Raw genomic sequence first — 23,965 nt, 5'->3', positions numbered from 1 at the left:
CTTCAGACTAGCAAACTTTCGGACTTGTGGGGGGTAACCGGGGAAGCAGTGCACAATGGGTCGGCTAATGTTTATTCTAATTAGTTTAATTTACATTTTAGCGCCTGGAGGGGAACAGTAGAGATAAGGTGGTAAGGCAGAATTGGTTGAAACCTTTAAACTTCATTTTCCCTGTTCCGTGTACAGTTGGCACTTTTGGGTACTTTTGGGTTGCTTCCATGCACATCACCAGAAACTAGAATGTCTTACACGTGTATTTTGGACACTCAGTATACTCTCTTTTAATAAAAATGTCCTTTAATTACAATTAAAAGATACTGTGCAAGGACGAGCAGGTCCAGCCCACCTCTGGTCACTGGCTGCCCATTGGTGTGGTGTGTGGGGTTGACTGAGGTCTGTGCGTTCATAAAGCCTGGAGTGCCGGGGGCAGAGGGAGACCAGGATGAGAGCTCTGAGCCTCTACGTGCTCCTGCTGCTGCTGCTGCTGTGCCTGCTGCTGCCCAGCCACGCTGCCCCTGCCTCTCCTGTGAGTACAGACAACTTTATACCAACATAAAACCAGATTATAACGAGTTTTAATACTTTCACAAGCAGATATATAGAAGATATCAAGCTAGTTTGATGAATCCTTTGACTTTCATCCAGCGTGCCAGGGGGACAATGCCTTGAGGGGTTGCCAAGTGTGCCTTGAAAACATGTCCAATTTGAATAAACTAGTTTTAATTTAATTCTATTCACGTTTATATTCTATTCAATTTATTTATGTAAAGCCCAAAATCAAATTGCAGCTGCACCAAATTGTTGATTTTACCAGCAGAAAGTTAGAAAATCAAATGGTGATATTATGTCATTGGTCAATAATCGAGAAGCAGATAGACTAAAGCTCAAAGGAATCAAGCAAATGGATAATGGGAGGATTTGCCATTTTGGAGTACTATGAGCAAACATTTGAACCAGAAAAGGCACAGAAATTCTCACTATACCAAAATCCAAAATGCCATAGACTGTGACAGACATTCACCTGTTTTCCCCTCAACACCTAATGTTGTAATGAATGTGTGCCCCTTCTCAAAAAGGCATGACATTTGAAAATAATGCTTGTGACCATTTTAGAAGTAAAAAAACAGTAAAAAAACACTTTATAATAACTACACTTTAATTAGCCTTAATAAAGCATGAATAAAGACTTAATGCATAATGATTAAATAGTTTATTAAGAATGATTCAGACTTTTTTACTACTTAATTAACACCCTAAATACCCTAGTTACTGAGCCTGACTCATTCTTAATAAACTTGTCGTTCATTATGAATTAAGTCTTTGTTCATGCTTTATTAAGGCTAATTAAAGTGTAGTTATTATAAAGTGGCACTGCTTTAATTGTGACCAAACTCCACCCCAGATTGTGAATGAAGAAGTTGAATTTGTTTTGGGGGAAAAGTACATGTATTCCAGTCATATATTAGTAATACTTTACTCAAGTAAGAGTAAAGAGTTACTTAAACATAATATTGCTATAAGAGTAATTGTAAGAGTAACTAGTAACTAAGAGGAGTAAGAGTGACATCTGATTTATAGTATGAAGTTTAAGTCGTTGGAGGAACAAAACAGCATTGAACAAAGTTAAATCTTAAAGGATAAAGCAAAAAAAAAGAGTGAACCATATATAAAGAAACACTGCAAGAAAAGAAACACAAATATTAAAAAATATACACAAAGCTTTATAACATAAAGCTTATGTCACCTTTTTCCAGAAACCAAAACTAAGAGTACTGATACACTGTAAATGATATTACTCAAATAGGAGTAAAGTATGGTGTCAGAAATATGAATTGGAACAATCATGAATAATGGACTATTAAAATAATAATCATAACAATAATAATAATCATATTTTGATGTCAGTAACTGTTTTCTGGACTATACAGACTCTAAACCCCATGCTGCATTATGAAATTGAAATGTCAAAAAATAATAATAATAAGATTTTCCTTAATATTACAATTAATTAGTATAAAGTCTCTATTTAGAAGCCTACATCTACATTTATAAATCTCAAATAATCATTTGACTAGTCAAAACAAGTCAACTCCTAAAATAATCATTAGTTAGCCCTACTACTCAGAGAAGTACTTTAAAAAAAAAAAAAAAACGTTACTCAAGTAAATGTACTGTAAAGTTTAACTTTTTCTGAAAACAACTGCGGCTTTCTTCAAAGTTGGGATTCATCTTAGTGAAGACAATTAGACACTGATGATGATCAAATCAAATCTGGTGAAGGAACAGTATATAGACTTAAATACACTTCTTTGAATACCACCTAATGACATCACAAGGGGCACAGTGTTTTCAGCGCTGGAGAGAGACACAGACTAAATATGTAGGATTACTCAACACCTAAATACATCGCCAGTTTCTTTTCTATTTTTTCTTATTATGTGACAACAACTGTGTAACTCAACTAGAATAATATCATTTAGTGTGAGAAAAGACCTTTAAACTTGTGACCACTTGAGTCAATAGTGAACTTGTGTCTCGTGTAAAGTTTATTGACCTTGGTCTCTCAGTACAGTTCATCGATCAAAACGTCCACAAACAATAAGTAAAAACATGTACTGTACAACGCCATTATTACCAGGAATTTGATTTGAGTAAAATTGTGGAAAGAGGTTTAGAAGAAGTTTAGATCACAGACTGAGTTTTGTGTCTGGGGTTTTTCAGGAGAAACATGGAGGCTCAGACCTGAGGTGTCCTCTGACTGTGAAGATCCTGGACGCGGTTCATGGGACTCCGGCTGGACCCATGAACCTCAGGGTGTTCAGGAGGGGCCCGGACGGAAACTGGGCCCTGGTCACCTCGGGGTATGTGTGTCCATGGGGTTCACTATGATGACAAATTAGGACAGTTCCAATAGCGATGAACAACTTAAAAAACAAATATTAGATATTTTAAAATGAGAAACAGCTGAAACCCATAAATATGTGTGAAGGATATGTATTGAATAATAGTTTTGAATATGGAGAAACTGTGATTTAATTGTAAGTCTGAAAACACATTTTTATTTAGTTCCCATATTAATTTCAGAATTCCACTCTTTCCTGTTTTAGTTTGCGATTGTTGTGAGTTTGTTGATTTGGTAACTTTTTGAGAAAGGCTTCATTTAGTAGTGAGAGAAGCACAATGCTAATATAAGGTATCATTATTAATTATTAACAATCTCCAAATAAGTGTGCTGCGAGCTGTGATGTGTGTCCAGGGTGACGGAGGTGACAGGAGAGATCCACGGCCTGATCACAGAGGAGCAGTTCACCGCTGGAGTGTACAGAGTGGAGTTTGACACTAAAGCCTACTGGAAGAGCAAAGGCACCACTGCTTTTCATGAGGTCGCCGACGTGAGTATTTACCTGAGTATAAGTCGCACCAGCCAAAACAATGCATATTAGAGAAGAAAAAAACATACAAGTCGCACTGGAGTATAAGTCGCATTTTTGGGGGATTTTTAAAAAATGAAATCCATCCAAGACCATGGACAGACATTTAATCTTGAAATGCAGTTTAAAACAATAACAGATTAGAGAACATGGCGAATAGGTGTACGTATGCAAACATACCCCAAATCACTAAATCCATTGAATTCTTCTAAACAACTCTGCAAACGATGGAGATAGAGGAAGTGCCGATTCTTCTTCTGCGTCGCTTAGAGCCTAGAGCGCCCTCTTGCGGTTGTCTGTGTGAAAATAACAAACAAAATGATATAAGAATGTGTTAATAATATCACATAAGTGGCTCCGGCCAAACTATGAAAAATCGTATAGTCTGGAAAATACGGTACCTCACAGTGGCAGAGTGGTTAGCAGTTAGTATGTCGCTTCACCATTCAAGGCCACCACATTTATACGTTTACCTAAATCCTGTTTGGGCAGTCCCATAGACTGTCCCATAGACTGTCCCACAGACTGTCCCATAGACTGTCCCACAGACTGTCCCATAGACTGTCCCATAGACTGTCCCATAGACTGTCCCACAGACTGTCCCATAGACTGTCCCACAGACTGTCCCACAGACTGTCCCATAGACTGTCCCATAGACTGTTCCACAGACTGTCCCATAGACTGTCCCATAGACTGTCCCATAGACTGTCCCATAGACTGTCCCACAGGCTGTCCCATAGACTGTTCCACAGACTGTCCCATAGACTGTCCCATAGACTGTTCCATAGACTGTCCCATAGACTCTTCCACAGACTGTCCCACAGACTGTCCCATAGACTGTTTTTATTGGGATTTTTTAATGCTTTATTTAACAGATCAGTCGCAACGTGAAAATAGAGAGAGAGAAAGAGAATAGATCTTCGGCTGTGACACTGTTGATCCAAAACTGTTTCTGGTCTATTGTCAGCTTTTCCTGCCTTTATTTCACCCTCTGTGCCGCTACATTGCATTAATAATACGTCTTTATGTAATGCATTATGTTTGGATAATGTTAGCTGCGAGTGCCGTGCATCAAAAAACATGAAACGGCTAATGCTAATGTGTGCTAGTGACGCGTCTTGCCAAATATGCAAGGACAGCTGGGTTTGAACCACCACCTGGAACACACACAACATAACAACAGACATACTTCCTCATAATGTTCTGTTCTTTGATTTGCGATTCTTGGCTGAAGTATTTTAACTCCAAACATACAACAAACAGTTCTGCATTTTCATACATGTTTTCCCACTTCATTTTGAGTATTGTGGTACGCAAATCTTTCATGCTGCTCGCTTGTTTGCATTATTTGTGTCTTGGAATAGTTCTGTTCAAAGTTGTCAGTCGAGCGTGTGCGAGCGCGACAACTAACTTTATATTTAACCAGAATGAGAAGGCCACATTACATTCAGTCAGAGGAAGGGATATATTCGGACATTATTCCAGAAACAGTGACATATAACATGCTAAAATAATTAATATATAGAGTGGTAGAGCGTGCTACTATAACTTGTGTTCATAGAGTATTTGTTGTACTTTTCTAAGCTCATATTGGCTCTCTCTGATTTTAGCAGATTATACTTTATTAATGAAAATATTCAGCCCCATAAAAAGATAGTGAAGTTGACTAGTGTAAATGAAGGTGTATATTTTAGTTGTAATTGTACTAAAAAGCACAGTCGAAAGTTGCAGTAATAATTGTAGTGATATGCTGGGTAGGAACCTTTGTGTATGTTTCTTGGGGGCGGGGGAATCCTTAAGGTGACGGTCCGTCTAGACCGGAACATGTCTGTGCCTCGTCTCTTAAAGAAAATATTCAGCCCCATAAAAAGATAGTGAAGTTGACTAGTGTAAATGAAGGTGTATATTTTAGTTGTAATTGTACTAAAAAGCACAGTCGAAAGTTGCAATAATAATTGTAGTGATATGCTGGGTAGGAACCTTTGTGTATGTTTCTTGGGGGTGGAGGAATCCTTAAGGTGACGGTCCGTCTAGACCGGAACATGTCTGTGCCTCGTCTCTTAAATAAAAGCTTCTATGTAACCATCATACAATAAAACAATAGAACAATAATCAACGTATCGCAAGCCCTGACTGAAAGTATTATTTACAGTTGTTCTCTACGATAGGAGTCCCTGAATGCATCGCTAATAATCATTTTGTGTCGCTTTGGTCCGTTGCAGGTGGTGTTCGAGGCCCACGCGGAGGGACATCGTCACTACACTCTGGCTCTGCTGCTCAGCCCCTTCTCCTTCACCACCACCGCGCTCACCCTCGACCTCCACCACTGACCTCTGCGTCTGCACCGCACACAAACTCACCTTTTTGTATTAAAGTCTCCCAAAACGTGCCACGACTCGTTCATTTCAAACCTTTGCACTTGTGTTTTTTTTTATGGACAAAAATTCTAAACTTAAAAAAAGGCAAAATGTGCTGTGGTGAATGCAGCTTCAAGTGAACACTGAATATATATACAATATACACAGAATGTAATGTCAAATAGTCAACATTTTCATCACCTTCACTAGTTTATATTTTCCTATTGTTTAAGTGATGTACATGTATTTAATATTCGTGCGTATTAAACTTATACTAACTTGGAAACAAACTGAGGACTGCACATTGACCATATTCAAAGCAGAACTTTACAATGGTTTTGATGTATTGAGGTTATAGTGGTAAGAAGTAAAAGTACTTCTTATCAACATTCATCTTCTTTATTATAAATACTCTGAATACAGTTACTCATAAATCGTAAATATTGTGCATTTATTCTTAGTACAGGATATATAAAGTTTACAGTATATTGGACCATTCTAAAATTGCACCACTTCATAAAACTACATGAAATAATAAATATAACTTCACAATAATTCTGCAATGCACCTTCCACACAGGAATATGCCGACGTTTTATAGGCTGTTGAAATACTAGAAAGTACTTTTGTCCAAGTCTGACTATTCAGATATCAGACACTAAAAGACTAATATTGAAAATAAGCTTTTGTATAATATTTTTTACATGTTCTTAAGACTTTACTCCTACTCACACACACAAAACGCAGCTAAAAGTAGTTAAGCTTTCACCAGGCTTTTATTATTTTTTTATACTGTTTTTTTGAGAGACATCACGAATAGTTTTTTGACATGTTTTGTAACGTGTGCAAAAGATCTGCAACATTAATAAGTGTCATAAAATGTTGCAGCTTCCTCTAGTGGTACTTTGTGGACTCACTCAGTACATCGCTACAAACCTGCATGTATTTCCTCATGTACGTACATTTCTATTGAATTATTCTACAACAAAAAACATGAGCCAGGATTTCATTTTCCCCAGAATATGGCAATGAGTGTTTATTCTGTCGACAAGAAAAGAAAACTTTACAAAGAAACGCTTCAACACCAGACCGAACGTTTGCAACCGTCTGTTACCAAAATGAAGTCAAATTAAAAAGGTAGATGAGTAACAATGGAGCCATACAAAATAAGAAATAAAAAAAGTCCAGTGGGTGAGCAGGTCGGTGCTACATCCGATTGGCTCAATGGAGTTCTCACTTTGAGCTGGGCGATCAGGTTATTACGGCGGATACAGACACAGGAATTTGGATTTTGAATGAACATTAGATTTCGATAAGTGTACTTGCGAGTGTTAAGTGAGAAAAGTGGCAGAAATAACAGCTGTACCACTCTCAAAACTCCCAATGGATCCATAAATACTCATTTGGCCACACATTTTCAAAAGGGAAAAATAATCATCATAAAATTGAACTTTGAATCATAGCATTGATGTTTTAAAAATCATGGCGTAGCACTTTAAACACAATTACGGTACAATGTAAGCGGACATTGTTATTCGCAATAACACTCACTGCAATTATGACATGGCAATAAAAATAGGTGGCTTTAGCTTTTCTCTGCTTACGGAAAGTTTTATTTGATATATTTTTTTGCTTGGATAACATATGAGCAGTTTGATTTTTTGCAAATTCGTACACTTTTGAGTATGTTGAACAAAATAAAATGAAATGTTATAATACATATGTCATGTGTAAAAGAGGATTTGGACTTCATAGATTAGTTGATAAGGACAGGACATACAAAGTGTCTCGTATTTCAAAAGGTGTTCATTTTAATACTTTTACAATAAGCAAAGAGATTTCCGATTATTGGCCATCAGGTTGAACAATCTCAACAACACAAATCAAAGTGCAGCGACACAGCATTAAATAAACGGAGTTATCTTTTTATTTTTTTTCAGTTCTCAAATCTTAAATTTCTTAAAAGTCGGCTTAAAGAAATGTTAGCAAAAAACAATATTTATAGTTTCCATCAGTGTTAAACAATGACTTTCAATTCACTGGCACACATTTGGACACAACCATCCTTGAGAAACAAGCAAATGTTGAAGTAAAGTCTGAAAATGATATTAACAAGATGAATCATTACATAAAAAGATACAATGCCAGTTTTAAAACCCATTTATTCTTTACAAAAGCGTATTTGGAATAATGCCCATATATTGAGTTTAAGTAATGCTGTGTTGCCAATGACACCAAGTTTATTTAACCAACAATTATTATTTTTTGCCAACATATGCCACACAGCGGGGCAGTCGCCGTATAGGATCCATCAAAACAGCTTTTTTATTGATTTTCTGACTTAAAAAAGGGACAAGCTACAATTTGTAGATTCGTCAATCTATAAATTTAAACGTCAAAATGCCCCCAAACTGATATATGCAATACTGGTAATTTGGGCATGTTGTACATGCTTCCTTTAGAGTTTACATTAGCAACTAGAACCAATATGGCGACAGGTGGCAAAAAACGATTTGAAACAATTTGAAATAGGCGGACTATTATATTTTCATAAAGAAATGACAAAAGGCACAAAAATACTGCAAAATTCCTAATATCAGTAACAAATATTCTCCAATAGTGAAAGGCCTTCGACATTTTTGATTTGACACAATTTTGAAATCAACAAGTGGATTGCACTTAGTAGCGCTTAGCATTAGCTTTAGCCTTCATGCTAATTCCTGGACATTACTTTCTCTATTCAATAAAAATCGTCCATCTTAACTGCTAAACACTGGTTAAATAAGATATGGCAGCTGGAATGGCCCAAAAGATTTATGGCATAACATTGTAAATTCAAATTATATTAATGACAATGGTGTATATGTATGTATGAATAGGCAAAAGTACAATATATGTACCCAAACTCAGTAGCATTACGTTGTATACTTCGTTTTCTAGTCACTAAAGTCAACATGAGCTACCAATACTTATAAAAGAATTCTATTGTAAGTGACTATAGAGTTATAAAAAGGTGCACATAGTGAGCGGTAATGCGTAAAAATCACCAACGTTTTTTAATAAATCTTAATTTTCTTCCTAGCTAGTATTTGAAGTTGTATATTTCAGGGAGTAGTATCTGAAAAATGGTTGAGGGTAAAGTACATTAAAAAATAGAAATAATGGCACATACTGTATTACTGGTATGAAAAGAAAAAGGCGTCAACATTTTGGCAGAATATTGCTTTAACGTTTTCCGTACGGTAAGCCATGCTAAAAGTGTGCGACTATGACAAAGCCACTTAATTGACAGAAATGATATGAAATGATGTGGAGTCAATACAAACAGTAATAAGGGGTGAGTTAAGGCATTACTGCTGTATGAAGGATTGAAATAAAAAAAAGAAGATAGTAATGTGTACAATATGTAACTGCAGCCTATGTATGACTAATCTCACAGTGAGGCCATTTACAAAACGATAACTTTCACTGATTTAGCCACCTAGCATGTTGGCTAAATCACATTAGCCAAGATGCTAGTTTTCCAAAGTCGCACGTTCCTGCCTTAAAGGATTTTAATTTGAGAACTATTCATTTCAAACAGAAATAAGTAGTTTCTCAATTTCACTTGAATTTATATTGATTACAAATTGAAAATGCACAGTATAATTTTCAATATGACATAATATTGTGTCGTGACCAAAGATTAGCACGTTACAAAGCTTTCTGTCATGACCCAAGTGTAGTATGTTCTGACAATACTTCATTTCTTGCTTAATCTTTATTCAAGGTAATGCAATTGTGGATATATTTTTGTAAAGAAGCCAGACTGAAAATCGGAAAATTGCAGTGTGCATTCTCCATTATTAGACCTTTATTTTTCCCAAGCAAATCCAATGAATTATCCAAGTTGCCTGGATGTACTCAATATTCATTTCTGCAGTTTGTAAAAAAAAAAAAAAAAAAAAAAAATCATTGTTCTGTAAATGGCCACAAAGTCTTAATGCTACACAGTGGAGTCACAGTGCCCCCTATCTGCACACCCAGGAAATGTGCCACTGACGCAAGAAAACTGGTTCAAAAATCACAATGTTCAATCCAATTAAAAAAAGGCAACAAATTTTGGATTCCTACACTGATTGAACAGTTTTCAGCCAACCCAACCACGTGTTTCCATCGTATATAAAATGATAAAGCTTTTTTTTCTTCTCACATTAATACACCGTGTAAACAAATATAGGCCGCTCTATAGTTCTCACGCTGCAAACTTCTCAATACTGTGGCTCAGAGATATTTCAGAAGAATGGCAGCGTTCGCAAAGAGAGGCCTCATTTTATTCATCAACACTTAAAGAAAAACTACAAAGAAACTCCAGCGAGGCCATTTTTTAACACCACATGTTCTGGTCAGACGAGGAGAGATTGAAAAAGAATTGCCACGTTGAAAGTTAATGTTAGCGGCAATACAGAAAGTTCAGATGAATTGCAAATGTTCTTTAAAGTCTGGATGCTTCCAAGGGCAACATCTTTGAAGGTTGCAAATACATTTGTTGGTTTTTCATTGGTCGAAAGCTGCTGCCATTTTGAAACTGTATTTTTGAATGGATAAAAATGTATGTCCCAGGGAATGTAGTACACAAGCAAAATCATCCCAAGTTTTATTCATCTTGAATTAGTATAAATATGAGTCATTTAAGCTGCAACGGTCAAGACTTCAACTGGAACTATATGTACTAAAGACATTTTCACAGCTTTAAATGAAAACAATCCTCTTTCAAGATCAGCATTCAACATTACAGCCAGGTGATGTGCTCATTTTGTGATATGCCACTTAAAATTGTAATTATTGCTTGGCCTTGGCATATACATTTTGGTAATATTTGAGGAATTATTTTAAAATTCAACAGCCTTCTCTGCTCAAATACGTCATCATCTAAAATATTGTTAATTTTGACCATTCTAATTTCATCATGGGATGCAAGAACCAGCATGTGGCTAATCCATTATTTATTATAACAATTATTCTTCTAATTAATAGATTAGTTGACCAAATGAAGCTGGAGTACATTTACGGACTAAAGAATCTTTTCCTGTGTTATGTCCATGTACTTACTGCTATGAGTTAGAACAAAACACACTTTATTTTCGCTTGTGGCATGTTTTGGAGCTAAATTATAAACTAGTTAATGATTCGATTGCCAAATGAGTTGTTGTTCGTCGAGATGGATCGATTAACTTGCAACTCATTAGCCTGTCAAAATTAAATTACTAGTTTAACAGCGAAGGTTTAGTCAAATAATACTTTCACAGATCCAGTCGGTATTAGGTCGATCTAAACCAAACACATTTAATTGAAATGACGACGAGGCAGTTTCATGGTCCAGTAGTAATTCTGTATTGCCGCTCAACATAAAATGGCAAGCGCAGTTCATTTTGGTCCTTATATCGAATGAATTTCACAGGGTTTCTTTGGTAGACTAACCACAGTTTCACATTTCACTTCCCACTCGTGTGCATGTGTGTATTTGTACGTATGTGTGTGCGCGTTTATGGGAGGAACCGATATCAAAAAATGTCACAGATCAGAAGAGCGCGCCAATGGCCACAAATGTGATTGTACTCGACACACACAACTCAAGAAAACGATTTATGGTCAAACTTCGGACAGAGAATAACATCTGGTCAAAGGAATAAATAAAAAATAGTCCGCCTACGTGTTTTTCACCACCTTTAGAGTGTTCAAAGCTTTACGAAATGAGACTTTTCACAGCCCTAAGTCGAGTTTCCACTGGAGGGAAGACGTGAGTCGCGTTGGTACGGCAATATTTACTTAATTTTAAGTCTTCTGCGGGACTCAACTTTGTCACAAGTTCATTTATCCATCTATTTTTTGACTATTTCTTGCAATGTTTCCACTGGTTTTAAGCTAATTAAGCTCAAATGAATTGAAATTTTTCACCACATGACTGAAAAAACATCAGCAACAGCTAAAAAAAACATGTCAAAAACAGTTGCATTAAAGTCGTTTGTCGTGTATATATTTTTTGTAGCAGAAAGCAGATTTGGTGATGCTTTTTGAAGCTTGTGACAATGGAAAAAACAACCGTACCAAACCGGATCGAACCATGCCGCTCCAGCGTAAACATCCTTCCATTATCCTGCAGTGCCATTCAAGAACGTGAGTAGCGTTAGCGTTATTCGAACGTTACGAGCTACAGTTCTCTCATTCTGGCCTTTTGGACTCGCACACAGCAGTTGAACGTTTGAGGGAAAACACATTCACACATACCGGCCCGGCCTCCGTCCCCATACAATACAGTACAAACAGCCAACTCACGCTGTCCAGCAACTACTCGGGAAAACAAGAGCCAAAATCCAACTACATCAGAATAAAAAATAAAAAAAAACGTCTAGAGCTGACCGTTTGACGCCGGCACGAGGCCCGCGTCATGGCCGGCCCTGCTCCCTGTACAGAAGTCTGACCGCAGCCTCCTCCGGGTCCACAGTGGGGGCGCACAGTGGGAATGCACTTCAGTGGAATCGCTTAAAGCAGAAGAAGAAGAGATTTGGCAGCAAATAAGCACTTACAATTATGTGTTCAAGTCAAATTGTACGTTGCATGTTTTGCAACATTGGAGGATATACGGTCTTCATATTTTCAGAGGTTATTGGTCATGTGAATATTGCAACATTCATTTCCATTTTATCATTTCCAACTGCGCAACCCCACTCTGGAGCTGCTAAACTCTTCACACAGTGCACCTCAAAGAGAAAACGCAGAAAGGCTAAAATAAAATATATATAGATATATATATATATATATATATATATGTACATCTTGAACAGAGGAAATAATTTATGTTTCAAAGAAAACAAAACATCTGGTAAACAAAATAAATTAAGGCATGCAAAAGATAAAGTCAAATCTTCAGATTTGGATATTTTTCAAGCCAAACAAACGTCTTCCTGTTTGGAAGAAACCACTCACGCTTATGAAATCCTCAGAAAGAAGGTAGCTGCCAAAATAAAAATCAAACTCACTGGAATATCGCTGGATTATGTCCGAGCTTTAAAGGCCAATATTTACATATGTGTTCTGTTGATATTTACATACATATTCATGCGGATCAGCAGCAGTGCAGCGAAAACAAACAGCAGAGGAGCGCTTCACTAAGGCCCCCAGAACCAGAAAATAAATAGCATTTATCAAAATCATAAAAAAATGTACATCACAAATATCTCTATTGACCTAGCTCGGATCCTGTTTGACGGAGCGCTCGGCCGCTAACAACTGATATGTATAAAAATAAAAGACAAAACTGGTGTTGGCTTCTACGGTGAAGTGAAGCAGTGCGGAGCCGGTTCTGCCACGTTAAGGCTTCAGGAGACACTGGAGCTCAGATGCTGCTGCTCCTCCAAAATGAACCGGAACCCGGCGACCGAGGTCCGGCTGCGAGGAGGGGGGAGGGGTGAAAGCCGGCACAGAAAGGACATGCAGTCGCCCGTGCCACTCACTCACTCACTCAACACACAGCACTGTTCTCTGCAAAAGCTCTCCTGCACCTTTTTATCATCTATATTCCTCATGATTTGGATTTTTTTTTTTTCCCTTCCCTCTCTCATGGCAGCATTCATTGTGGCATCTGTCCTGCGCGCCCTCTCCGGTTGGCTGGAGGGGCGGTGTGGGGGGGCGGGGCGCGTGGGGGTCGGGGCGAGGGCGGGGGTCAGTAGTCTTGGATGGGCGCGAGCTCCGGAGACAGCTCCACGCTGATGTTCTTGTACAGGCTGCTGAGCGTCACCACGGGGCTGTAGCGCAGGTTGTTGATGCCGTCCAAGTGCTGGCGCTCTTTGGAGTACCTCAGCAGTTTGTACCTAGAAAACACCCCCATATCATTAAAGCTGGGGTCTTTCCAAACTGTGAAATAAGCAAGCAAGGTATTTAAACCTTTCCAAGTCATTACTAGCGCTCTTAAATCACATAATTGATATTTTTGGCCACTAGCATCAGCTTTTTCACACACAAAAGTGAAGCAGGGTGTTATCCCTAAACAACATCGTAAAGTGTCCAAAGTGTCATAAAGTTCTGCTTTTACCGTAGACTTTTCTGGGGTTATAAATTAGTAGGAAAAAAATGTGTATGCAAGCTTTAAGTAAAAATAATGGTAAATGTCTATTTCAATATACCGCATTTTCCGCACTATAAAGGCGCACTTAAAAGCCTTTAATTTTTTCAAAAAACTACGCTTCCAAGTGATTTTGTGTGGTACATGTTTTGTTTCGCTTAATGCGCCTTATAGTCCGGTGCGCCTTATATATGAAAAATAGACCATTCATTGACAGTGTGCCTTGTAGTACAGAAAATAGGCTGTATTTTTTGGATTCCTCTGAGGTTTGAACCTGCGATCTACTGTTATGAGGCAGTACAGGCTCCTAGTACAGTTCACAGGAGGAGGCACGACTTCGCAAGGGATTTACATAAAGTCTTATGTGATCTAGTGCGACATCTAGTGGCTAAAATACAATTCTGGTCCACAACAAAAATAAAATGTATGTAATAATGAGCACAATTATTATGCGTGCTTGAATACTGCCAGAAAATGTATCTGGCCCATAACACATACTGTAAAGTCAATCTCAAAGTCTCTCTTAGCTTTGGCATCTCATGTTTTAGAACTCAAAATATGCATCTGCTGAAGACATTCGAGGTGCACAGCTTCATCATGGAAAGGGTAACTCTCCAACTCCAACCTACATAAAAACAAACTATTCTCCTGTAGTGTGCCTCGAGTTGGTCTCACCTGCCCAGGAACTGCACCTCCCCTCTGTGGTGGTGTGGGATGGACTTGTACTTCCCGAGCTCTCCTTCAGGGCGCGTCACGTTCAGGCCGGCGTAGTGGATCCTGATCAGAACGCAAACAAACATTTCTTAATACCATCACTATTAGATTGTGTATTGTAGTATGAACAACATCATGGTAGAAGTTTTGATTTCCTTTGTAAGCGGGACATGCCTCTGAAGTGCGCCTCCTGGATGTGGATGGAGCGCTACGACCACCTGAGCCACTGCCACACAGAATACTATATATTTACTAGATTACTTCTGAACCAAAGACACAAATTGAAGTTCCCTTGATGAGATTCATAAATATGTTGAGCCCCTGGAACCATGCTCCTGCCTTTGATATTGTAATTTTTATAATTCTTTGCCATGGTATAAACCTATATATCTTTCATTTATTAAATAACAGGAAGGGTTGGTGTTGTCACAAGGCCTGTCATGATCATTACTATATTGACTAAATAACAGACATTTTTGAAGGTCAATACTTATTGTATAGACTTTTTGTTGCACTAGCAGCAACCATTAAATCTTCATACATTTCAAACGCAACTGTATAAGATTAGTAGTCTTCAATATTATCGTTTACAGTGATATTTTTTAAAACGATATACTCGAAATATCGAGTCAAACTTCTCTGTGATATGCATATTGAGAGATGTATCATGATAGATTTAAACTACATCAATTCATTATTAACCTGCTGACTACTGCATTTTTAATTTGAATAAAAACCTTCTTGGCCCTGTAGCGTTTGCGATAACTTGCTATGCGTCTGTAACAGCGCTGTGGAGGAGCAGGAACCGCCTTTAATCTATAGGATTCAGGTCAGGATTTTGACTGGGCCACTCTGAAGTCTTCATTTTGTTTTTCCTTCAGGTCATTCAGAGGTGGACTTGCTGGTGTTTTGGATCATTGTCCTGATGTAGAACACAAGTTTGCTTCAGCTTGAGGTCATGGCTCTCACTGTAGTTCTCTGGAGTCACAAAGCTCTAGAAATGGCTTTATAACCTTTCCCAGGCTGATGGATCTCAATGACTTTCTTTCTCATTTGTCCCTGAATTTCTTCAGATCTCTGCATGACCAGCCAAGACCACACACTATGAAAATTATTTACAAAGAAGTTTTGGGTCTGGAATTCAACCCAGTCGCTCCAATTTCCAAAGGGAGTGATTGACAGGCAGATTAACCAATCAGACAAACGCATTGTCCGTTCGTGTCTAAAACAAACATGGAGGCTTACGAGGGAAAAATAAAAATAACACAGACTGAGAAACGTTGCCGACTTCTTCTGAGTCAACAAGCGACAAACTAAACTCTGTAAATCTGAGGTAAATTAAGTTATATATTTAGTTCTGAATGTTCCAAAAGTATTTGAGAGACATGTGACACAAAGTCTTCTGCATTTGAGAGACTCGTGACACAAAGTCTTCTGCATTTGAGAGACATGTGACACAAAGTCTTCTGCATTTGAGAGACATGTGACACAAAGTCTTCTGCATTTGAGAGACTCGTGACACAAAGTCTTCTGCATTTGAGAGACATGTGACACAAAGTCTTCTGCATGTGAGAGACACGTGACACAAAGTCTTCTGCATTTGAGAGACACGTGACACAAAGTCTTCTGCATCTGAGAGACACGTGACACAAAGTCTTCTGCATTTGAGAGACACGTGACACAAAGTCTTCTGCATTTGAGAGACACGTGACACAAAGTCTTCTGCATTTGAGAGACACGTGACACAAAGTCTTCTGCATTTGAGAGACACGTGACACAAAGTCTTCTTCATGTGAGAGACACGTGACACAAAGTCTTCCGCATTTGAGAGACACGTGACACAAAGTCTTCTGCATCTGAGAGACATGTGACACAAAGTCTTCTGCATTTGAGAGACTCGTGACACAAAGTCTTCTGCATTTGAGAGACACGTGACACAAAGTCTTCTGCATGTGAGAGACACGTGACACAAAGTCTTCTGCATTTGAGAGACACGTGACACAAAGTCTTCTGCATTTGAGAGACACGTGACACAAAGTCTTCTGCATTTGAGAGACACGTGACACAAAGTCTTCTTCATGTGAGAGACACGTGACACAAAGTCTTCCGCATTTGAGAGACACGTGACACAAAGTCTTCTGCATCTGAGAGACATGTGACACAAAGTCTTCTGCATTTGAGAGACACGTGACACAAAGTCTTCTTCATGTGAGAGACATGTGACACAAAGTCTTCTTCATGTGAGAGACACGTGACACAAAGTCTTCTGCATTTGAGAGACACGTGACACAAAGTCTTCCACATTTGAGAGACACGTGACACAAAGTCTTCTTCATGTGAGAGACACGTGACACAAAGTCTTCTTCATGTGAGAGACACGTGACACAAAGTCTTCTGCATCTGAGAGACACGTGACACAAAGTCTTCTTCATGTGAGAGACATGTGACACAAAGTCTTCTGCATTTGAGAGACACGTGACACAAAGTCTTCCGCATTTGAGAGACACGTGACACAAAGTCTTCCGCATTTGAGAGACACGTGACACAAAGTCGTCTGCATCTGAGAGACATGTGACACAAAGTCTTCTGCATTTGAGAGACACGTGACACAAAGTCTTCTTCATGTGAGAGACACGTGACACAAAGTCTTCTGCATCTGAGAGACACGTGACACAAAGTCTTCTGCATTTGAGAGACACGTGACACAAAGTCTTCCGCATTTGAGAGACACGTGACACAAAGTCTTCTTCATGTGAGAGACACGTGACGCAAAGTCTTCTGCATTTGAGAGACACGTGACACAAAGTCTTCTTCATGTGAGAGACACGTGACACAAAGTCTTCTGCATCTGAGAGACACGTGACACAAAGTCTTCTGCATTTGAGAGACACGTGACACAAAGTCTTCCACATTTGAGAGACACGTGACACAAAGTCTTCTTCATGTGAGAGACACGTGACACAAAGTCTTCTTCATGTGAGAGACACGTGACACAAAGTCTTCTGCATTTGAGAGACACGTGACACAAAGTCTTCTTCATGTGAGAGACACGTGACACAAAGTCTTCTGCATTTGAGAGACACGTGACACAAAGTCTTAACACCTTTTCACACAGGGCCATGATGGTTTGTATTTTGTGTTGCCTTAATAATAAACACCTTCATTTAAACCAGCATTTTGTACTTCCTTGTGACGTCTTTGACTAATATCTAAATATATTTGATGATCTGAAATGTCTAAATGTGACAAACAAAAAGAAGGGGGCAAACACTTTTTCACACCCTTGTAGCTACTTAGAACTGCACTTTAAATAGATCACCATGTTACATTTTCAATGTAAACCACAATAAGGATCTAAAGCAGCTTATTACCAGAAAAAGCTTCATTGACTTCCTGTTCCAAACTACAGAACTGACATTTCACTGTAACAAGCAGCAGATTGCCATTTACATGTTTCGGAAAAGTGGCTACATGACATTTTAAAACTGTAAATGTGTCACACAGCGTCGTGATTATTTGAAAAATGAAGACTAAGAGGATTACTCAAACACGCAGGAATCAGTCAAAGTAAACTAATGATGAGGAAACACTGCAGTACACAATCAAAACCTATTTTTTTAACACTGGTTTTAAGTTATATCGACGCATCCGGTTCAGCAAACTTGCATAGTGCCCCCTTTTAAAACTGACATCTCAGCTTTATTTACCAAAAGTACCATTAACAGAGGCAGTGCACTTTGAGTGAGAGTCGTCTAGGGTAAAACCACATGTTCTCAAGTGAATCTCCATTAGCGCAGAAAAAAGAAAAGAAAACGCAACAGCCAAACAAGTTTAAAATAGCGATGCAGACGGCGAGCATCTGTTTCACGGCGGGGATTTGACAAACCTAATTTGGGAAGACAAAGCAGCGTCTGGTAATGGCTCCGCATCACACATTAGACTGACCTGTTCCACAAGTCGTCGTCCTCGCCTCCCCAGCCCCAGAACGCGTTGGGGAAACCATTAATCTTCTTGAACTGCTCCACCGTCAGGCCGCTCACACCGCCGAAGAACTCGGTGTATGGAAGACTGGAAATAGCAACACTTTCGTTTAAATGGATTTCGACGGAACGCAAAGGAAAAGTTTGAGTGTAGAGTAGCGAGCACACTACTACTACTACTCATTTGGAAAAGTTTTAGCAGGGTCGAGATGATATGTTCAATCTGATACTGATACTTGGACTCGGGTGACTGCCGATACCAGTTAAATACTCAGGTGTGAATAAAATCAAAAGTAAAGCTGTAAAAAGACGCAAAGACCCAAAGTACACAGCTAATTAGGCTGAGCAAAATAATATGTCTGTTTGCCGTAACCCGACCGACCCGGTACGAAACTAGCCGATTGAAAAAATTTTGTTGAAAAAACGTCAAAATCTTTTATTTCAGCGACTGGTCTTTCCTATATCGCCCTGTCGAATATTTGTATCACGCTGGTAAACCTATCTTTCATCCCAAAGGACTAATGACGCACTGCTCAACGCATGCGTGACTTCATATTCGGTCCTCCACATGCTTCTGTATCAACACATAACGTGCAAGACGGATGTTATATTATCTTTTACAAGTTGGTTTGCCTCTGTCGGCGCCACTCAAGTGTCCATAGTACATGTCACGCGCTATCACGGTGTAACTTGATTTAAAGTCGACTTAAGCAATGCATTTTGGGATTGAAACACGCCCAGCAGTGTCATCACAACAAACATGGCGGCGCCTGTGTCCCCCGCATGTTCCCCCCGCTCGCCTAACGACGTACAAAAGGTCGATTGAAATATCTTAAAATCGTGAGATTCAGTCTCCTGATCAAGGTTGATATAGACATTTTCCGTCATTGACTGTTGAAGCCTGACCCCTGGCGGTCACTCAGTGTCAGAAAATGGCAAAATTTGGATCTTTTTTTTGCCTTCAAAGTAAAAAAATAAGAATTTGCCTACCAACCGACCCACTTAAAAAATGTTGGGTCGGGTTACAGCAAACAGACAATTTATTTGGGGCAGCCTTATGTAGAACAAAACAACTCTGTGTTGGCGCTTCTAAATGAAAATATCACAGGAATAACGATGTTTTTTGTTTTACTACAATAAATCGAGAACATTGTCTACAATTAATGCGATATAAAACGACCTTAAAAAGTTCGAGTGTTAGCCGTAGCATTAGCCTAAACGTAGTCAACTTCTGTGGCTTGCATCTGTGGGTTTTCTTCTTCTTCTTCTTTTTTTTTTTTTTAAATAACGTATGTTTTCAGATTGGAGAATTGATTTAGGTACTTGTCAACTTCCGGAACAATCGGTGCGAGCCGAGATTGGATAATGTAACCACCTTAATATTTAAAAGGACACATGTTAGCATACCGGTAATCTGTTTTGTCATTAGCCTTTAAACATGCTCTTGTACCTGTGCTTTGGCATCTCTCCTTTTAAAACTTAAAATAATGTACTGAAAACCACACAACGTTCTACCAGTCAGGCGTTCCCTCAGGATCTCCATCTACCGGGAATTACCACGGGAAAACAAACAAAAACTAGCTTGCCCCGACATGCTAATGTGAGCACACAGTCGTAATTAATGTGTTTTGACGGCGGAAAGGCTAGAAATTAATCAGACGGATTTATAGACATAAAAACAGTACAGGAGACCTCCAGATTTCTAATGTTATAACAATGCTATAACGAGGTTGAGCGCTCAAAAAAGTACATTTTGCATAACACGTGTCACATTTATTCAGGAGTAGTTTGTGTTTGTACTCACATATACATGTACTTGTCGAGCTTAGCGGCGAAGTGGCGAGGCATCTGCCCGCAGCCGTAGTAGTTGCGGTCGTTCTCGGGGATGTGGTCGACATCGTGGAAGATGAGGCAGTCCCAGTCGAGGTCCTTCATGGCCTCCAGGAAGCCCACGTTAAACAGCATGGCTCGGTTAAACGGCTGGGTCCCGTTCTGAACACAATGAACCATTGGAATTGAGCAGTGAAGTTAAGTAAAGCCAACTAATGAACATGTGATTTAAGATTTGACTAAAAACGTCACCCATTATTCCCCAGTTTGTTCAATTTGTCTGATTTTGGTGACGTTTATAATTATGCTTCCTGGTTATGATTTGACAAAAAATGCTTGAAAACACCTTTTTTAAAACATCTTCGCTGGAATGTCACTTATTGATTACATAAACATATTTTATTTCATCCGCAATTAGATTTTTTTTATTCCTCTTTCTTAGACTTTTATCTATCCTGCATGTGAACTGTCTTTGCATATACCGTATTTTTCGGAGAATAAGTCGCATTTTTGGGGGAAATTTATTTGATAAAATCCAAGACCAAGAACTGACATTTAACCTTGAAATGAAATTTAAAATAATAACAGATTAAAGAACATGGTGGATAGGTGTACGTATGCTAATGTAACACCTTTAGCTCTGTGTCACTTCTAAACAACTCTGCAAACACAGGAGGTAAAGGAAGTGCCGATTCTTCTTCTGCATCGCTTAGGGCCTAGAGCGCCCTCTTGCGGTTGTCAGTGTGAAAATAACGAATAAAGTCACATATAAGTCGCTCTGGAGTATAAGTTGCACCCCGGAAAATACGGTACTGTAGCCTTCTTGTCATATTATGTCTCTGCTTTTCTCTGATTCTTTACCATCAGCACATGTAAATTTCAACATTTGTTTTTCAAATTTTCTTTGCATACTGCAACTTGACCAATGTAAAACTAGGATACATATACACACACACACACACACACACACACAGGGACTATTCCACCAAACTCAGTCCGATTTCAACTAAAGACGGCTTAAGTTGGCTGACAGCATTGAAGTTTGTCAGTGCGTTTGAAAAGTCGGTTCACGTGATGGAACTTGCTCACCTGTTCAATGACGTAGAAGGCAAACTGCAGCCTCTGTCTCTGCAGCATGGGGATGAGGTGTTGGAAGAGGATTGGCAGATGTTCGTGACGGTTTCTGAAAGGAATTAGGATCGCCACCTAGAAATAAGACAAGGAACAAAATCGATGTGCATTCAAACTCGATTTTCATGCTAAAGGAATGAGCTTGATACAGTACCGATTTCGACAAGACAATATTACAGAACGACTCAAGACAATACACAACACAAATTAATAGTATTTTTTATTTTACCACCGTGTCATACACTAGTTCTGATAAACCTCAAGATTATTCTCAAATTGGTTAAGAAATGCCATACTAGTGCATTATCTTCAACCAATACCTGTTTAAATATCACAGTAAGAAACACACTTTACCGTGTCCATTTTACCATAAAAGTCGAACTCAGGGGTATCCAATTTCCCCCCTAGAGGGCCGCATTTTGAAACCACAGACAACATGAAATTTTGCATTTGATGTACGGTAGCTTTGATGAGCCGTCACGGCTTTTAAAAAGCTTGGAACATTAATATTTGGTCTGTATCACGTTTAAATGTTTGTTATTGAGTGACTGTAATACATTACGCAGTCACTATTAGTTAGAAGATCTTTATTATTTCATGGGTGGCATTTCTTGTCCGATTTTCCGCATTCAAGGCATTTTTTGTAGATATTTTTCGTGTGATTCCTGCTATTACTTTTAGTATTTTCTGGATTTCTCGATGATCATGGCACTACTTGCAATCATGCAATGATATGGCAACTGTCCAGAACTAGCGTATGCATCCCCTTAATAGGGAAACCTTAAACCTTAACCCTGAAAAAACGACAAAACTGAGTTGTTGTTGTTGTTGTATGGCAGTTGGCATCCGAGTGTTGCATTACCGCCAGACTTTATTCCTTAGACTCTGTCGTAGTCCATAAAAGTACTCCTTCCATTGCTTTGGTGTTATGGAATGATCATGGCACATGGAACTACTGGAACTACAAAGTACAATTACAATAACTACTTTGAAGTTCTAGTAAGTCTAGTTCTAAGTAAGTCTAGAGAGAAAGAAAGAGAGAAAGAAAGAGAGCAAAAGAGAAAGCGGAGAGAGTATAAGTTTCCATGACAACCGAACACAGTGACGCTCACACACCTTCCAGCGAGGCTTGCAGTCCTTTGGTTTCCAGTGACCTCCAAACTCTATATCGAAAAACTTTGAGAACTTGAGTTCAGTCTCCTCGATGGGGATTTCAGTCATGTTCACGTCCATAAGTCCCTCTGTGGAGAACAGGAGGAGCACCGTCACCATGGTAACCCAGGCCCATTCTGACCACTAATACAGTTTGTTTTCAGACCGTTCTTTTTGCTGACAAAAACTAAATGTGAAAATAATGACCAAAGCTCTGACGAAAGTTCTGGATAATTTTTGGGACTAATGAACCCGATCTGAATCCTGACCACCACCGTAAATTATCCTCTTCTGTGGAGTTTAAAGTGTGTAACATTAAACTTATTTTACAAAACGTGTTATTCCTTAACTTTGATAAAACAGTGGGATACAGTAACTATTTTCCAGGGCTGCACAATTTCGGGGAAAAGGTAATACAATTAAACATTTTTGAGAAGGATTTCAATTAAGATTATGCCTGAAAAGCAAGATTTTGTTAAGAGTTCTAATTCCAAACACGCCTAGGAGCATCAACGTATTAGAAAGGATTCTTAACATGTCCTGTTAAACTTGAACAAGAGTCACTCATTTTTATGTGTACTGGATTTAAAGAAGACATTATGTTAAATTAACCTTCATGAGCTTTTAGCCATGTAATAACAGTGTTCTCTTATCATTATCTTACTCTGTTTTGCATTAGGATCAATTTATACATGTTCAAATACTAGTGTATTGTCCTGCAACAGAGGCTTAAATGCTCAGAGAATGTTTTCACTTACCCCCTATCCCCGCCCACCTCCCTATACTAACTTGCATTTATTACACAAAGTATGAGCCAAAATCACTTTTTTATAAGATAGTAATGCCGAATACCCAGTTATCAACAATAAACCCAAGCAAATTAAAAAACGTTTCTTGCTATGGTTAAGTGTCACTATGAAGAGGCGGGGCTCATCTGTTCTGACATTTTGAACAGGACGTTAATGTATCCGTTTCTATTACAAAGCAGTTGTATGAAAAAATTCCATGTAAAATAATGGCTACTCGTAATCGGATAGTTTGTGACACACTTCCGGACGGCGTACTCACTCATAGAAGGTAATCGCTCCGGACAGGGCAGGTGTTGGGAGTAGGTGAAGTTCTCTGGGAGGTATGTCGTTGGCTGGACCAGGAATTCACTGGAGTTTGTACCGTCCGGGTAATCTGGAAACACATTCATATTTACCTCTCAGTCACTTTAATTTAAGGCACTTATCGCTTAACATATTGCGTACATTATATTATATGCATT

At 38.7% G+C, this 23,965-nt stretch overlaps 2 protein-coding genes across 2 annotated transcripts in view; one reads left to right on the top strand and one right to left on the bottom strand.

Moving 5' to 3' along the window:
- Positions 1-395: 395 nt before the first annotated feature.
- ttr (transthyretin (prealbumin, amyloidosis type I)) lies at positions 396-5,820 on the top strand. Its single transcript, XM_072438345.1, has 4 exons — positions 396-526; positions 2,722-2,861; positions 3,257-3,392; positions 5,654-5,820. The coding sequence occupies exons 1-4, from the start codon at positions 443-445 to the stop codon at positions 5,759-5,761; spliced, it is 468 nt and encodes a 155-aa protein (XP_072294446.1). The 5' UTR covers positions 396-442; the 3' UTR covers positions 5,762-5,820.
- A 971-nt stretch (positions 5,821-6,791) lies between these two features.
- b4galt6 (UDP-Gal:betaGlcNAc beta 1,4- galactosyltransferase, polypeptide 6) overlaps positions 6,792-23,965 on the bottom strand; it is a 30,973-nt gene continuing 13,799 nt past the window's right edge. Inside the window, exons 3-9 of the mRNA XM_072438251.1 lie at positions 23,764-23,877; positions 22,660-22,784; positions 21,502-21,618; positions 20,387-20,574; positions 18,548-18,670; positions 14,564-14,665; positions 6,792-13,637 (exon numbers count right to left, since the gene is read on the bottom strand). Coding sequence (XP_072294352.1) covers positions 13,490-13,637; positions 14,564-14,665; positions 18,548-18,670; positions 20,387-20,574; positions 21,502-21,618; positions 22,660-22,784; positions 23,764-23,877 — 917 coding nt within the window. The 3' untranslated portion in view covers positions 6,792-13,489. The remainder of the gene's footprint in view (positions 13,638-14,563; positions 14,666-18,547; positions 18,671-20,386; positions 20,575-21,501; positions 21,619-22,659; positions 22,785-23,763; positions 23,878-23,965) is intronic.

This window comes from Eucyclogobius newberryi, unplaced genomic scaffold (genome assembly GCF_026437365.1).
Source record: "Eucyclogobius newberryi isolate DKJ021-1_F unplaced genomic scaffold, fEucNew1.0.hap1 SCAF_9, whole genome shotgun sequence".
Lineage (NCBI taxonomy): Eukaryota > Metazoa > Chordata > Actinopteri > Gobiiformes > Gobiidae > Eucyclogobius > Eucyclogobius newberryi.
Note: the sequence above shows the minus strand (reverse complement) of the source record. Positions and strands in the feature narration are given on the sequence as shown.